This window comes from Quercus robur, chromosome 6 (assembly GCF_932294415.1).
Source record: "Quercus robur chromosome 6, dhQueRobu3.1, whole genome shotgun sequence".
In the NCBI taxonomy this organism is placed as follows: Eukaryota; Viridiplantae; Streptophyta; class Magnoliopsida; order Fagales; family Fagaceae; genus Quercus; species Quercus robur.
This window is the reverse complement of record NC_065539.1, coordinates 34,323,349-34,340,814: the sequence shown is the minus strand read 5'-3', so window position 1 is coordinate 34,340,814 and position 17,466 is coordinate 34,323,349. Positions and strand designations below refer to the sequence as shown.

At 34.2% G+C, this 17,466-nt stretch overlaps 2 protein-coding genes across 3 annotated transcripts; one reads left to right on the top strand and one right to left on the bottom strand.

Annotated features, from left to right (window-relative positions):
• The first annotated feature begins 1,090 nt into the window (after nucleotides 1–1,090).
• On the top strand, nucleotides 1,091–4,305 carry LOC126688542 (auxin-responsive protein IAA13-like). 2 transcript variants are annotated; one of them, XM_050383269.1, is made up of 5 exons: nucleotides 1,091–1,684; nucleotides 2,615–2,931; nucleotides 3,291–3,408; nucleotides 3,673–3,734; nucleotides 3,834–4,305. In XM_050383269.1, the coding sequence occupies exons 1-5, from the start codon at nucleotides 1,293–1,295 to the stop codon at nucleotides 3,881–3,883; spliced, it is 939 nt and encodes a 312-aa protein (XP_050239226.1). In that variant the 5' UTR covers nucleotides 1,091–1,292; the 3' UTR covers nucleotides 3,884–4,305. The 2 variants fall into 2 exon arrangements, with proteins under 2 accessions (XP_050239226.1, XP_050239227.1); XM_050383270.1 differs by having other exon boundaries at nucleotides 1,106–1,684; nucleotides 2,618–2,931.
• Nucleotides 4,306–7,286: 2,981 nt separating this feature from the next.
• LOC126688541 (3-isopropylmalate dehydratase large subunit, chloroplastic) lies at nucleotides 7,287–17,073 on the bottom strand. The gene is made up of 15 exons (XM_050383268.1): nucleotides 16,874–17,073; nucleotides 16,649–16,783; nucleotides 16,381–16,551; nucleotides 15,900–16,052; nucleotides 15,707–15,775; nucleotides 15,489–15,605; nucleotides 13,845–13,919; nucleotides 13,617–13,694; nucleotides 13,376–13,471; nucleotides 12,958–13,007; nucleotides 11,526–11,580; nucleotides 11,195–11,326; nucleotides 10,576–10,623; nucleotides 10,332–10,490; nucleotides 7,287–7,691 (listed from the first exon to the last, which is right to left on the bottom strand). Exons 1-15 carry the CDS (start codon nucleotides 16,931–16,933, stop codon nucleotides 7,551–7,553), a joined length of 1,539 nt encoding a protein of 512 aa, XP_050239225.1. The 5' UTR covers nucleotides 16,934–17,073; the 3' UTR covers nucleotides 7,287–7,550.
• Between the last annotated feature and the right edge of the window lie 393 nt (nucleotides 17,074–17,466).

Below are 17,466 nucleotides of genomic sequence, written 5' to 3'. Positions count from 1 at the left end.
TCTTGTACCTTTTTTTCCTTTTTGTTTATAGTAATTTCTTAAATTTTGAGACAAATTATAAATTAAACTCTCTAATTTTATCTAAAATTTAATTCAATATTATAATTTCTAATTTATTCATTTCAATCGTATCATTTCCATTAGCTTTCAATGTAATTTAACCAAATTTTACATAAGCAGTCCATGTCACCTGTCAAGAACTGATTTTATACTATATACCTATTAGATGGTAGCAAAAGAAAAAATATATAAAATAAAATCCCCCAATGACCAAGTTAAAAGACCCAACAAGTCCAAACAACTGACATCATTAACCATCATACTAAGGCATAACTTAAAAAACCAAAAGATTATATTAAAAAACAAAAACCATCATAATTGAAAGACTTTTTGTATAATTTTTTTTATCTCATCTATAGAAAGTCTTTCGTATCACTTCCAAGTTCCAATATTTATCATATCAAATCAAGATTCAATGCCAAATCTTACAATTTAATTTTCTTCATTCATTCTCATAGAGAATTAGGCTACCTAAAGCACTCACATCTATGTAAAATAACATAAGGAGTTAATTTTGCACATTTAAACTAAAAAATCACTTGTATTAGATAATTTAAAAGTGAGTAAATTCATTTTATTACTACGTCAACCATGTAAATAATATGCATCGTTACTATTATTTACATGCAAATCTATTTTAATACACTTTAATTTATATATATAAAGAGGTAAAAATGATTTGAAAGAGTATTAAAAATAATAAAAAAATTAATATTTTAATAACTTGTAGTGTAAAATAGATAATTTAATATAAATGTAAATGTTTAAAAAAAATATATATATAGAATAAAAGATATAAATTCTTTGACAATATAGACAAATACCAATCTATAAAGATATCCGAATCCAGTTAAGATAATCTTCTTTATTAATTAATAATATTTTAATTCTGTTCCTCTCTCTCTCTCTTTTCACGATATGAGATTAGAAAAGAGATAGAAAAGCATTTGAAGAAGAAAAAAAAAAAAAAAAAGAAGCTATAGGCTGGGGTGAGAGTGGAAGTGCAAGGCGCACTAGGAGACACATGGGGCCCATCATCATCACTCTCTCCACCATCTCCTCCCAGCAACCTGCATTTTCTCCTTCCTTACTTTTTGCTGCCCCCCTAATCTCCTATACTATACTCTCCTCTGCTTTCATTTCCCACATTCCATTCCTCTCTTTATTATACACCTTCTTTCAACTACTTCTCTTTACTCACACACTCTCTCTCTCTCTTTTGCTCTCATCTCATGGATGCTACACTTGGTTTACTTGGTGGTGGTGGTGGTGGCAGTGTTGGTGGTTCTTCTGGGGCTTCTACAAATGAGTCCACTGTGTCAAAAGTGGAGCAAGACTTTGTTGCCATGTCTTCTGAGGCATCTTCATACCCACCTGAGGCTGAGCTTGAGTTGGGTCTTGGTCTCAGCCTTGGTAGTGGTGGTGCTATGAAGGCTAAAAAGGGTTGTGCATGGGGTGAGCGTGGTCGAATCTTGACTGCCAAAGACTTCCCTTCTGTTGTCTCTCATGCTTCTCGTTTCTCTGACAGAGCTAATCCTGTTGCTTCTGTTGGTGCTGTTTCTGGAACCAAGAGAGCTGCTGACTCTGTTTCTCAAGAGGGTACTGGATCTCCTCCTGGTGCCAGGTTAGATATTACGTAATCACTTTTTTGTTTTCCTTTTAATCTTCTTGTGTTTGGTTGCTAAGAAAAAGCTAGGGAAGGAATTGGAATCTTTCTTCCAATCTTTTTTTTCCCTAATATGCGTAAGGCTAGTTTGTCTAGTATTCCTGATAATGTGCAAACACTGCAACAAAATCAAAGTTTTCTTTTTTTTTTTAACCTTCAGCAACTAAATTAAGTAATATACCTCCCTTTTTTGTAATTTCTTCTTTTTGTTTAGCCATATGTGTATTATGGCCTATTCTAAAAAGATTGTTGTATAAATTTGTTATGATTTTATTCTTTTATGTTTATTAGTGTTGCTGGTATTATTATTCCTATCATATTGATAGAACTGGGTTTTTGGTTTCTCACGTGGAGTATTTCCTCCTTTGGGTACACTGTACAATAACTGATCGTTTTAGTGTTTTACTTCTTATTCTTTTTTTTTTTTTTTTTATAGAAAATATTTTTTAGTCATTATGTCTTAGTTTGTGAATAGTTCTATGTCTTCAGTTTTATATTTTTCATCAATGATCTTGTAATCGGCTATATATGTGTTCTTTAGGAACAGGGGTCTCATATTTCTTATTTAGAATAAATTTCCTATTTTTGGTTTTCCTTGTTTTATATACCCTTTTTATAATTATCTTCTTTTTCTTATTATTATCATTATTTTTTTGGTTTATATTCGAATAATAGGCTCTTTTAAAAAAATTTAAAATTTTAAAAAAAAGAAAAAAAAAAAAAAAAAAAAGATTTCCTTGCGAGTGACACCTTTCATGCAAATTTCTGGTATTTTACATTGTTGAAGTAATTGCCAGGTTATTGTGAGAAACAGCTTCTGACCGATCTTTATTTATGTTCTTCAATCAATTCTCTGATATTCATTTGTTGTGATTTTCTTCATGAAAGCAGTCAGGTTGTGGGATGGCCACCCATAAGGGCTTATAGAATGAACAGCTTAGTTAATCAAGCAAAGAGTCAAAGGGCTGAAGAAGAGAAGGAGATTGATGAAACAGACAAGTCCAATGATCCTTCAAAGAAGAAAATTTATACCAAGACTGATACTGCGGCTAAGGAAAAAGGCCAACTTGGATTTGTGAAGGTAAATATGGATGGAGTTCCGATAGGAAGGAAGGTTGATTTGAATGCTCATTCATGCTATGATTCTTTAGCCCAAATGCTGGAAGACATGTTTTTTAGATCCACCACAACTGTCAATTCAAGGGGTTAGTGACTTCTTTCTCTTTCGCTTGTGTGTTGGTCTTCAGAATGTTGAAATTGGTCAAATAAAGAATTTTATTCATGGTTTTCGTAAACTAATTTTCGAAGCGTTGCTTGGGGTAGAAAGTCTAGTATGAGTTGTATGTAGTCATGCCAGTTAATTATGCCTAAGTTGACTTCACCAATGCATGCCATGATGATTGATTGTATTTGTATTTAAACAGTCACGAGCGAGTGTTTTCTCAATGTTTTTCTATACGTATAGAAAATGTCATGATCATTATGGGGTTAATCATGGATGAGTAATTTATGTGTTATTTGTTCTTGTATGTCATTGACATGGTTCTTTTGTAATTGGGCTCAGGTGGAGAGAAGGAACAAGTAACTCAGCCCTCTAAGCTTTTGGATAGTTCATCTGAATTTGTGCTTACCTATGAAGATAAAGAGGGCGACTGGATGCTTGTGGGAGATGTTCCATGGGGGTACGCAACAACCAGTTAACTCTTATTTTCAAATTAAAATAAAAAATAAAAGTGGAGTAAGGGAAAGGGAAAAATGGGCACACATATGGAGTGGAAGTAAGCCTAGCCACCGATGGACTGTATTATTAGGTGGTCTATTTGAGGCTTGGATGACCAAAAGGGGGGGGATAGAAAGAAAGAAATTGCTTGGTTCAATTCTTTTTATTGTTTATTTATTTATTTTGTAATGCTTACAGTTTGTTTGCTATATTCTGTTGTATTTAGGATGTTCCTCACCTCTGTGAAACGGCTTCGAATCATGAGAACCTCTGAGGCTAATGGACTTGGTATGTATACTTACAGTTATCATTCGTGTATCCCGCTTTCAAATTTTCAGTTTTATTTGTTTTCCCCTTCTTTCTAAGTTTATCCATATGTATTTCCAGGAACAAGATTTCAAGAAAGGAATGAGAGACAAAGAAGCAAGCCCATATAATATCAAGGGCTGTCTGATAATTTTAAATTTGGTCAGATGAAGAAAGCCCACAGTTTGACTACAGAAGTTAAAGGAAAGTAGAAAAAAAAAAAGTTGATGAGACAGAGTGTTTTGTTAAAGATTGTTCTTCCACTGGTTTTACCCTGCTTTTTTTTGTATACTCAACCAGTCTCTGGTTCTTGCTGCCTTTTTGTTCTTTTAGGCCATTTGATTTTAGATCTTTTACAGCCCTTTATATAATGCTACCATACAGGCCTGCCTACTTGGCTGATTGCTGCTTCACCGTATTGTAAATATGGGAGTACTTGATATCTAGAGTGTTGAGTTTGCTGCAATCTAGTGGACTCAGTTTTTACTTGGTGATGAAAGAAAAACTTGTGTGGTGTTGATTTCAAAAAGTTTATGGTTGTGTTGGTTGGCCATGTTTTCTTTGTGTTTACTACAACCTAGAATTTTTTATTTTTTCAGTGTCCTTTTGTTTGTGGCTTGGCATAATTTGATTATTTTTGGGTCTTTTTGGCTGAATCTCAAATTATGCTAACCTTCCATGTAGCAGGCTGGGAAAGTGTGTTGCATTATATAAGCAAATCAATCCACTACGAAATTTCCATATTATCAGATTCTTCAATATAAAAAATTGAATCGTGTACAGAAATTGACATATTATCAAAAGGTGAAAGGGTATTACATCATAAATGTTGACTAGATACAACTCCACAAGAGGTCCATTGTATACATTGCTACATGGTGATGCTAAGTTCTGCATTCCCTCCAGATCATCCTCATTTCAAAGATATAGAGTTTATTTTATGTTCTATATTAAATTGAAAAGATTTATACAATGCCAATTAAATGACATGAGATTATGCTAAGAGCATTATTAACTCGGGATTATGAGATTAAGTTAAGATTATTATAACTCGGGACTATATGATTATTTCATAGCAGAAAATTTGGGTTAAATCTTTTCACCATAAACAAAATGTGACATAATGTATATCATTAAATAAAAATAAAATAAAATTTGGCTGTTCGTTTCACCCAGGATTTGTTCTATTCATTTAAAGTTGAAAGGATTTCTAACTTGAAAAAATTTAGAATCACAATTCTTGCTACAACCCTGATATGAGAGTATGAGTGATGGAGAAAAAATGTTGAATTTATAGGAAAGTAATAGATAACTGCTTACTATTTGTCACATCAAAATTATGACATAAAAATTATGGTCTTGAAAGTACTATTTTAGTTAAAACTTAAATTTATTAGCCTTTCGTGTTTACTAGCTCAAAAAAGATTGTTATGGAATGGGGGACGAGGAGTGAGTTGGTTAATGGCCTTGGCCTAATATATTTAATCAAAACTTACTCAGGAATGGTTGGCATTGAAGTATAGATAAATAAGATTAAAGAATCAATATGTTATCCGCAACTTTTGCTTCACCCGATTCATAACATTTTTCACTTTTGTTTTCGTCCACTTTCTCGGATTCCCTCTCTCTCTCTCTCTTCAAAGTTAATCCCCTCTGCTCTAATAGCCGACCAACCAACAAAAACCGCTTTCTTTCTTTCTTACCCTCATCCCCTCTAAACTCATTGTGCAAATAGGGGAAGCTTTGAGAAAATTTTCATTTTAAAACCTTAAAATGAATCGATATTCTATCACATGGCTTATGTTTTGCAAAATTATTTTGAGATTTAATTAGTTCTTAAAAATCAATTAAACTTTTTTTTTTTTTTTTTTGCTTATATCATTGTGTTGAAAGAGAAAAGTTGTTCCAATTATTATGTTTTAAACCAACTTAACAATCTCTCTCTCTCTCTCTCTCTCTCTCTCTCTCTCCATGGTGTGCAAAAATACCAAGCTTTTTGTAATTTATACTTTTGTATTAAATCTTCATTTATATTTCTTCTTACTTTGACCACCGTCTCTTTTGTAAAAAACTTGGCACAATATCACTTGACAAAAAAAATAAAAATAAAGAATAAAAAATCAAACAAACAAACAAAACGGGGGGCGTGGGGAAGGACAGTGGTAAGATTGTGCAATCATGTCAATTTTGACTGCAGAAGACCACCCATTGATGACTTAAGAGAAGTGCTTTTTCTTAGAATAATTACCTTCTTTTTAATTGATTAGGGGACAACTGTATTCAACTACTAGGGACCAAATGCGAATTCCCCCCAGAATGTTCAGCTTTTCTCTTACTAGTTTCTTATACTTTCTTGCTGGTTTCCATTTCACTTCCTGCAAAACAAAGGAAAACATTTTTTGTAGCATAAAAGTTCACCTTAAACTGGCTTAATGTGTGCCTTTTTATGTTTTAACATTTTTCTCAATTTGGCTATGGAAGTGCCAACTGGCCCACATGTTAAAGCACAATTATAACTTTAATCCAGCCATTATAAATGTACCCTCAACTAGAACACTAATGATGGACATAGAAACCCCAACAGCTGGAAAGCTTTTTTTTTTAATGTTGTTTTTACATGGTTCCACATCAATCCTAATAACTCCTTAACTTGAGATTGGAAATGTATATTCATGCCAAAAATAATATAGTAGGCCCGCCAGGAGAGAGAGAGAGAGAGAGAGAGAGAGAGAGAGAGAGATTGCAATGAGTTGAAAAGTGACTAAATCAATCTTACCATTGGTGCCGCTGAGTTCACCATTCCATGGTGGACAATCAAGCAGCAATGTGGAACTAGAGAGGACCACTTAGTTCAAGGAAATGATCATATGCTCCCAAAAATAAATGATGAGGTTCAGCTCGTTGATTGGTGAGGCCCCATGAGGCCTGGCTCAGGATTTTGTCACTTTCTATAATTGTGTTTCTGCAATTTTGTGCAGATATTATGGCCACTAGTGAAATGTGCTTACATATATTTTTTTCCTGTTGTAAACCAAGAAATTATTACCTTGAAAAGCCCAACAATCCCATGTAGGTGAATAATTTCTCATAAGGGCTGCACCCCTATAATACGAAATGATTCGAAAACAGAAGGTAGGCTACTGATGACAATCGAGACTCCACCAGCCTAGACATAGTAATTTCTTCTCAGAGCCAAAACTTTTTATGAACGACTGCCCCACCACCCCTAATGATTACTTTGTAGGAGAAACAAAATTAACAGATCCCAATTGCCTTGCACTTTCTAAACTGCGGTCCGTTCCCTTTGGGGCAGAACAAAAACGGAAACAAGCGACAGAAAGAAAGGAAGAGTTGGCCATCAACTCCTCCTTCTCCCATTTGTTTGTGTAACATCACAACCCTGAGAAAAGATGCTAACATCAAAATCAGATTCACAGAACCACTATTTTGCAGCTTGGGATGCCGAGTTTAAGGTTTTCCTATCATTGGGACAGAAAACAAAAGTGAAAAAACCAAATTCGCAAGGAAAAATCATATACAAAGATGGGTCTAGTCATCACCAGTTTTCATTCATCTTCCCTTGTCACTTGCTTCATTTCTTGCAATAAGTTTATTATTGCATGGTGGCATCTTACCAATCTTCTTTAGTACAAACCTCTTAGAAATCACAAAATATATAAACTAATATCCATACAGAAAAAACCCATTATGTATTTCGGCTCAGGCATTTTAAGCTACAGTGGTAGGATACAAAGCAACCATGACATACAACATGAGCAGATTTATGGTATTTATAGCCTACTGCAAGAATTCTCTTGGATCGGTCACATAACCAGTCAAAGCAGATGCTGCTGCAGTATATGGGGATGCAAGATATATCTGGCCCTCTTTGTGTCCCATTCGCCCTGGGAAGTTCCTGTTTGTTGTCGACACACAGACCTGCAAAGACCATCACAGAAATAGTCATTGGCCTTAGGAATAAAGCATAATGGGGTAACAATAAACTCTATGCTTGAAATAAAACAATTAGATTTCTATGTTCTGATACTCTATAATAGATAAATACGCATTTATAGTTTCTTCATCTTCAGTCCTCATTAGATGGGTGTAGACAACCCCCAATGGCCATCTCACCCAAATGCCAGTAGAAATCAGTGTTTGAAGCCCCAACAACTCTGGCCCCAGACGAACCAGTGCAGCATTCACAAATTACCATATCAGTAAAGAAAATAGTTCATTATACAATGATTCCACTGCTAACCAACCATAACAGCTTGAAACCCACCGACAAATTATTAAAATAAAGTTAAAGCTTGCTTTTGGTCCCTAAAAAAGTACTTTCCTCCAACAAATTTTTGTGTGCCAATTTTTAGACCCTGAAAATTTTAGAAGGTGTCACTTCGGTTAATTTGCACCAAGGAACTGACCGGAATGACAGCAATTGCTGCCATAGGAACATAACATATTGGGAAAAAAAAAACAGTCAGAAAACCTCTAATAATTTGAGGATAGATTAGTGACTGTGTTACTAGCCTTGTAAAACAATATTTTGTCCTGTGAGTTCCTAAATCACCCTAAAATGGTAAAGGGATCACTGCACAGGAGTACAAACCCTACATCAGGATCAACTAGGTAGACCATGTATATTAAGCATCAGCAAAGTAAAAAAGTTTAAACATTATAACTTTGTAAACCTTTTTCTAGAACATCGCCAATTAGTATCCACCTTCCAAAGAACTGAACTATGGTCAGAAAGTCGTACCAATTTGATCTTTTTGTTGATATATTAATGCACAATTATTTCTTAATGCAGTCATGGAGAATGCAACTTGTTATAGGATAGAGGGAACGGAATCGATGAACTTTGAGGATATGAAAAGTATGAGGACTCAGTCAATCAGCTGTTAGCAACTTTCGCTAGTTCTTTATATGAGTGGTCTCGGCATCTCGCACTTGGGGCTTCACAACTAGCCATTCTATTGTATCGTTTATAGAGTCGTTGCCACGTTATTGTATATAATTTTTACTTGAAGTAATTTTTTAGGTTGCTTTATGTTATTGTACATGAAGTAGTCTCTCTTTAATAAAAGTATTCGTACTTATCAAAAAAAGAGTTATGGGATATTAGTGGATAGCAAGGTATCAAGGATCCACACTCCACAAGAATGCCCATTTGAATTTTGCTTCAACATGCATGGCTCTACAAGCCATTTTACATGATGCATAAGGCTCCTAAATTAAATATGATGTGCTAAATAAGAAATACATGAGAGGTTGCTTAGTTGACAGTATTTAAGTGTAAACTACCAACAGTTACTCTTACAAAGGTTTGCCTAAATTGACACAATATAAGTGTCAACCAAAAAATTACTCTTAATTTTCAGTACAGATTAATCTTCTAATGAGACCCACCAAAGGTCAGGCATCAATCCCATCCATTTGATATCCTGATGAGAAATCTATGAGCTCCAACACATTAGAGATTATGCCTAATTGTATCACAATATTGCTAGATAGCATAATAATGTTAAGGTAGTCACTGTAACAGATCTAATCATTTAATCGTGATTACTATCGTATTAGAATAATGGCAATATGTAAAAATTCTCAGGAAAAATTATTGGACTTAACATTATGACCTGGAGTACCTGAAATGAGCAACAAAGTTATTACAGTGCTCACAGAACATGTAATGCATTCAGAATCTTGTTGCTCATGGCAGACCTGCTGCTGATGAGAGGCTGAAATCTAAAGGAATCAAAGACACTCACTGATACAGATGGAAGGCATTAAGGATACTGATGGAAGGCATTAAGGATACTGATGGAAGGCATTAAGGATAACAGACCAGCAGTGACGCAAGACAAACCAGAACTTTGCCAATAAAATTAAACAACAGGGAAATAAAGGATAGGACCTAGGAATCAGCACCTAGGCTTGCTTGGGGTCAGCACCAAGCAAAGAAAAAAAAAACTACTTAGAGTCAGCAACTAGGCTTGGTTGGAGTCAACACTAGACCAAAGAAACCAAACGGGACTTTCATTCATTGAAACCATTTCAAAAATCCTCCCCCAAAAGGAGTACAATAGTTTGCTTATATAGGAAAACTAAACCCAAATTATACTTGTCGTAGGAAACCCTAGTTGCCTTATTACAAAAATAACCTTGCTTCGAAATGATAAAATACTAATAGCCTAATAAACTACTAGGACCTAAAAAATAAATATACAACTGACTTGCAAAAGTAAATAATACAAAGTTAAAATAAAAACCTCCTTGTGTCTCCCGCATCAAGAGGAACAAATGCACTTGTAGTGCTAATCTTACCAAGTTGCTCGTTTCAAATAAGTCTAGAATTTTTTTTACAATTGCAGAAGCAATGGCCGATAGGGGTAGGCCACATTGCCACAAGCAAGTTTTTTTTATCCAATTTAATAATTCTATTAATTTTTTCTATAGATTATAGCTGGAAATAAGGATCTCCTTTCAGAAAATATAGAGCTATGTTATGTTGAACAATTGATAAAACTTATTGAAAAGGTTTAAAAAAAAGAAGAAAAAAATAAATAAATAACTTGCCGTAGGCTCATTCATGCGTGCATAAGTGTCTTTAGGGCCACCCAGACAAGCACCACAATTAGGACTTGCAGGTGTATCACAACCAGCTTCTTCAAAAATCTGGGAGCAAGTCTTGCCACCAGATCCTGGTACTGGGAGACCATATACGTCCATCCAAACCTGCAAATTTTATTGTATAGATGCTTATATTAATCTACCTATGATTAATTTCTATTTATCAAAACTGTGATTTAGAATTCCAAACCTTTTGGGTTGCAGGAACGAGGAATGTGGGGACTTTGACCTTTTTGCCCTGAGAAAAAGCAATTACATCTTTTCAGCTTAATCCTCAAAATATATGAGAGAAAATAATACCAGCAAGCTACAACCATGGCTCACGAAAAACAAATGAACTAAAATAAAATAAGAAGCTCTAAAAAGGAGCATGGTTACTATATAAACACCACCAGAATGAAGTCTCAATAACTCCTAAAAATGCGCAAAATGCAAATACCTAAATCTCAATTAAATTATGTTCAAATGCACATTAGAATGTATAAGAACAAAATATGCAAATAAGGCATACTACTATAGAAAAGTAATCGAGATACATGTTTGGTCAGAAAAACACAACTCCAATGCTCATTAAGTATACTATACTCTCATATAAGGCAGAGGATTGATCATTATATTCATGGATTTTAACAAATAAATAAAGATCAATAAGATGAGCCACCAGCAATCAAAATTTCCAAAAACTCAAGCCATCAACATTTTAAAAAGAATTTTAAAAGAATATTACATTTAGATTAAAACCCATGTAAGCATACAAGTAACAAAAAATTCTCCAACGGCTATATAACAGAGATAATACGGCTTTTTACCGAAGCTAGGAAAACTTTGGCTGCAGCCATAAAATCCTCTGTTTTTCCTCCAGTACAAGATCCAATGTATACCCTGTCAATTTTCACATCTTTGCATTCTCTTGCTAAAGCCCGATTATCCGGAGAATGTGGCTGCAAAGATATATTGACATCATTACTCATTCAAGAAAAAAGGCAGATCCAGCAAAATTGTCATGAACTACAACAGAGGCGGACTGTTTTTGGGAGATAAAACATATGTGATCAGCAGCATATAGGTTATCCCATTTTAAATTACATTCGTAAAAGATAAAGGGAAATCTTCTCTTCAACACCTGTCAAAATCACCCACCTTTGCTACCAGTGGCTCCAGTTTTGAGACATCAAATCTGTACTCAGAAAGAAATCTAAAAGCCAAGAAAATTAAACTCATCAATAAAAATGAAATCCAAAAGAAGGGGGGGGGGGGGGATTATTGGAAAAGTCACCACAAAAGGTTTTGTTTCTTTTTTGCTGAGTAAAGAAATTAATTCAGTATGCCATTAAGTAACATGTTCTCATCTTGATCACAGTCTGCCAGAAGATATGAATAATTCATTGAATTACTAAAGTCAATATTCAATAGCTGATGATAATAAATTTTTTTTTTTTTTTTTTTTTTAAATCTGATAAAAATTTCAAGATGAGAAAGTTAATAACTCTGTGACAAACAAATATTTTCTTAATGCTGCCAGCTTTCAGTCAATACATGTTCAATGATATGACAGCAGCAAATCTTTAAGTCAGGGCATGAATCAAATTTGTACCAATTTAGTTTGTGTTGCATGACAGAATTATGAGAGCAATGTAGATCTGAGATATTTCCAATGCTTCAGAAAGTACTTCCAAAACACGCATAGGAATCAAATGAGAGAAATAGAAAATGAAAATGAAAGCCTTGTATTTCATTTGTTAAGCAAAAGAAACATTTGGCCTGTATATAATTTTGCTATCTATGGAAAAGCAAGAATTGGTTTTTCACATCTCATTTACAAACTGTAAAAATTCATTAAAATAGAAACCTATAATGAGAAGTATACATTACTAAATTTCCAAATTAAAAATGATGGCATTACTAAACTCAAACCAACTCCTCCACCATCTACCACAAAAATTCTCCCAATCACTGGGAATGTATCTTTGATACAAAGAAAATATTCACTAATTAACATTATAATGATCAAAATAAGGCTTTCCAATTAGGAAACCTACACAAAACCTTTCTTTGATGATTCAATTTCTCACATATTGCCTCAGAATAATTATTTTTTAGCAATTAGATCAACCATAACTTAATAAGTCAGGAAGTTTGGTTTTATGATGGGGAATTGACTGTTTTCTATGAACTCTTACAGTTCTGGCAAGAAAGTGCATCTCTAAGTAATAAGATGCCAATTATTCCACAGCTAATAATTTGAATGCAGGTTGGAAGGTCCTCAAAATCCAATTCAAATTTGGCATCAACTATGTGTTGAAAATCTTTTTTTTTTTTTTTAACTATTAGGTACTCGATGATATGATAGCCCCCACCCTCCAACAAAAATAAAAATAGTAGTTCGATGTATTTTCCATATAAATTGAGTATATATCGAAGTAAAGTTCAATTTATTTACTCTAGATCATAAATTTAATACACAGAAGCAGTAACATTATAACTAGGATTTAGGCAGGGAATTCTTTTTACGAAAAAATAAAAATAAAAAAAGGTATGGAACTCTTGAGCAATTATTTTACACATGTACTACCTTGCTTGTTCATCACTATAAACTGGTTCATAGGCCACAGAAGTCTTATCCTGTGCAGAACAAAAGATAAGATTATACGCATATGTTCAGAACAAAAGATAAAATTATAAGTGTTAGACTTATGGTTAAGTGAATAAATTCATCACTTCCTAACAGCTTAAACTCGCGTGTAGAATACATAAAAGAAAAAAAAAATTATGTTCCAAAACAGCACATCTCAAAGCAATTAACTTTTCACCAGGTAACAACCCAACCCAACAAAGACAAGGATTGGTTTTCAAACATAGACCCATGGTTTATTAATCTTGTGTTTGCATATACATGCATAGCCAACACATAAATATGTGAACAGGTACACACACACGCGCGCAAAGAGTACCACCAAGACCAAATGCATCTGATTATCTATATCACTAACCTCAAGGTACTTAAATGTAGTGCTATCAGCAGGGACAACACCATTTTTCCCCCCAGCTTCAACAACCATGTTGCATAATGTCATCCTTTCTTCCATCTATCAAATACAGAGGATTAGAGAACTTAAATTTATGATGCACCAGGAAACAAATTGCTAAAAGAAAAGTGTAATTAACATTTGGAGTCATAAATTTGGAATGATATCATAGACTTCCAGAAAATATCTTTTTAGGTTTACTTACAGTTAGACTTTCAACAGTTGTACCAACAAACTCCATAGATTTATATGTCGCACCAGACACAGATATTTCACCAATTATCTGCAAAGTGAAGATTGTTCAGGAAAAATATATTCATTTATATAAACCAATTAAAAACTTTTGGCTCACACTACAAAAGTGATATACTGTATTAGGCTACAGTACAAACATTCAGAGGAAATAAAAGGTTGCAGAACCAGTTTAGCTTACTTGTAAAATCAAATCTTTTGCAAGCAAATAATTTGGCATTTCACCATCCATTACAAATCTCAAAGTTGGAGGCACCTGCAAATTAAAGCAAGAAAATTAGATATTAGGATACCAAAATTATAATTCTACGTAAGACGAACTTTTTCAATTTATTAGATGGAACCCCATACAGGAGGCAGAAATATGGACAACACATAGCCGAAGAAAATTAAAAGGCATAATTTTTCTCTCCTTCTTTAGTTTCTAGTTCTCTTTATGTCTAGGAAGCACAGACACAAGTACTGGTACAACACAACAACACGAGTAATTTCTAAAAAATTATAATATGAAACGGCCAATATGACACCAATACAACACGGATACAACATGGATACGGCACCCTAAATGAAGAGTTTGTGCTTCCTAGTTTTATGTTTTAACAATAGCAAGTTTTGAGACTCGATGATCTAGTAGCTTTCTAGAATTTAAGGGGAAAAAAGAAGGAAAATGTGCAATCATATTAATGCTTTTTTGTGGAAATGTTTTCTTTCCCCTTTCTTTTTTTATTTTTTCATTAAGTATAACTATATTAAGAAAATGCAAAGGGGCCCAAAGCTAGTACATGGGTAGTATACAAAGGAAAGGCCAAAAGAGAAATAAAACATACAATAAAAAAGTATCCAGGATCTCTATAAATTTTGAGGTATTTTGATTGGTCTCACTCAATAGTAATATATTTTTTCCTCCTATAAAGTCTGAGGTATTAATGTAGAAGAGGCCCAAGTCCATTCATATAACCTCTTCAAAAATAAGAACTTCACCTTCCATAAATGTAACTTAATGTGCTCAAAGCAGCATGCATTCCTCTCTTCAAATACACCACATTAAGCAAAATGGAAAAGCTTTCCATGTTCCCCACTACTTATCTTGTAAAACTGTCCTTTCCCAGGATAATAAGTCCATCACGGCATCACATAATTACAGAATTGGGCATTACCCATGAAATACCAAACAAACTAGGGGTATCCACGGGTCAAGTCAATTCAGGTTGAGGTTCAACCCAACCACATCAGGTGGGGGAGGAGGAAATGTGCTGCCTACCAAAGAGAAATGGCTGCTCAATCGATTGAATGTCCACAAGTAGCAGTCAGACAGTCAAAACTGACGACGGGCAAATATGTTAAAAAAGAGAATAATATTTTGCAACTTTCTTGGTTTTTCAATAATTAGCTGAAATTAGCAGGATATATCTATGCAAATATGTATAATGAACACACCAAAATATACACAATAGACAAAGAGATATCTTAATTCTTAACCACCTTAAATCCGTTAAAAAAATTCAACAATTGTCTTGGACAAAGATAATTGGAATTGTGTGTTTGTGTGTGTATGCATGCATGCGCACTAAGGAATGTCCAAATTCTAATAGATGCAGGAAGACCTCTTATTTGAGAAATCAAGCTTTTCTGGAAGACCTTAAATGTTACAATTAAAATCATCAAGTAAGTTGTTAGCCAACAGAACAACAACATAGTTCCTGATGAGAGCACTGAAGGAAACATAGAATAATAGCTAGAACCAAAAGGGCCCCGCATAGAGGGGACGGGAAGGGGAGGGACAAAATAATAAACTTTAGGACACCAAAATAAAGCATCTACAGACCTTGAGCAGGAGCTTCCCAGCACCCAACACAAAGCCTGCATCCGTGTTGCCAATTCCAGTGGCAAATTGGCCAAATGCTCCAGCTGTACAAGAGTGAGAATCTGTACCCAGCAGGACCTGAAGGCAGTGAAAAAGGTTTAACAACAGTTGTGGAACATAAAGGCATAAAATTTTCATATATTATAAACATTTGCATGAACTTGATAATATAACCATACCTCTCCAGGCCTGCAATGACCTTCTTGTGCAAGAGCAATATGGCATACTCCTTTGTAATCTGGGTTCGCCTGAAAAGTAATTAAGTAAACTTTACTATTAGTGTCAATAATCAGGGAATGAATAAACTATAAGCTCTTGAGGACAACAGATTAGAAAATGGAGAGTAAGTAAAAAGAGACTGTAGAGCCATACCTTAAAATCACTAAGATCCTTAATATCATAGAAGTACTTGATGTTTTGCTCCATGCAGAAATCCCTCAATATATCCACATTACGGTTTGCCCGTTCATCACTTGTGAAGATGTAATGGTCAGGAATTATTACAATCTTTTCTCGGTCCCAAACCTTAATTCCAAAACAATAGTATCTCAGACGCAGCAAATACACAGTTCAACAACACAGTGATCACCAAAAATAGATCTACAACAGCATTTAAACTCAAAACTCAGCAACCAGGATATAATAACTACTACTGGAGTAAAAACCAAAAATATCTCACATATAAATGAACTTTTAGACAGAAATGGTACAGTTACACCTTTAACGAGCACAAACAAGACCCTAATTGCTTTTGCATGAAACATCACAAAACTAGATTAAAGCTACTACCACAGTCAATTTAGCATACGAGCTTCACAAACATCGTGGGTAATGGGTGAAGAGGATTCGATACCTTGGCGTCCTGGCCAAACTCTTTCTTGAAGATGCCGATCGAACCAGGGCCACAAACATCATGGGTCATCAAAATGTCAATGTTAACCCAAGTATTCTCACCAGGGCTCAACTGGCTTTTCTCAGAAGCCCTAGCCAATATCTTCTCAGTCATCGTCATCGCTGTCTTGACCTAAAATCAACAAAAATCCCACCTTTAAAATCCACAAAACTATGAAACCTATTAACCAAAAACATAAAACCAATGAGAAAATTGAAAGAAACCCAACTGAGCCAGTGGTAGAAGGCCTGCGTTCCGATTGTTGCGGAGTCATGACTGAACAAATTTTCTTGGAAATCCTTCTGTTGCATTTGGGAATAGAAAATTGTGACGATGTCGAAAATGCAGTGAACCCCAAATCTTTCTGCCAAAAAAAAAAAAACACAAAATTTTAGAAATGGGTTTACTGAAATTTGACAAAATGGGGAAATGAGAACTGGGAAAATGTACTGACCTTGTTGGAAATGAAAGATGCGGGAGTTGGAGCAATGGTAGAGGAAGCCATGCTGTTCATTGTTGTGAAAAATCTTCTGTATGATAGAGTGCTTTTTTACTTCTGAGGAAATAGGAGGCGGCGCTCGATCACTTTTATCAGAGTGCTCGTTTGGATAGCACTGAACTTCGCTGCGTCTGCGTTTTCACACCTTTTTTTTTTTTTTCTTTCACGCGTTTTGCAGAACAGGGGACAAATAATACTGTAGAGGCACTGTAACGGTAATGTATCAATACTGTTTATGAGTCCCACAGCCTTTTTATTCATAAAAAAATATTAAAAATAGGTCCTACGGTATTATTTATATATTTAGAAATTATCTTACTACAGTGTTTTCAGTTTTCAATTTTAGAACATTTCTAATCGTTTTTTATATTTTTGTATTGTTTATATAATAAACAATTATATTTATTTTTTTTAGACATCTTCCAACATATTTTCTATTATTTACCTATTTCATTTAAATATTATTCCTACTTTCATTATTTATTCATTTTTTAACGTGCGTGTTCTCATACTTCATCCTCACTCTTTACTTTTACTAATTTTTTATT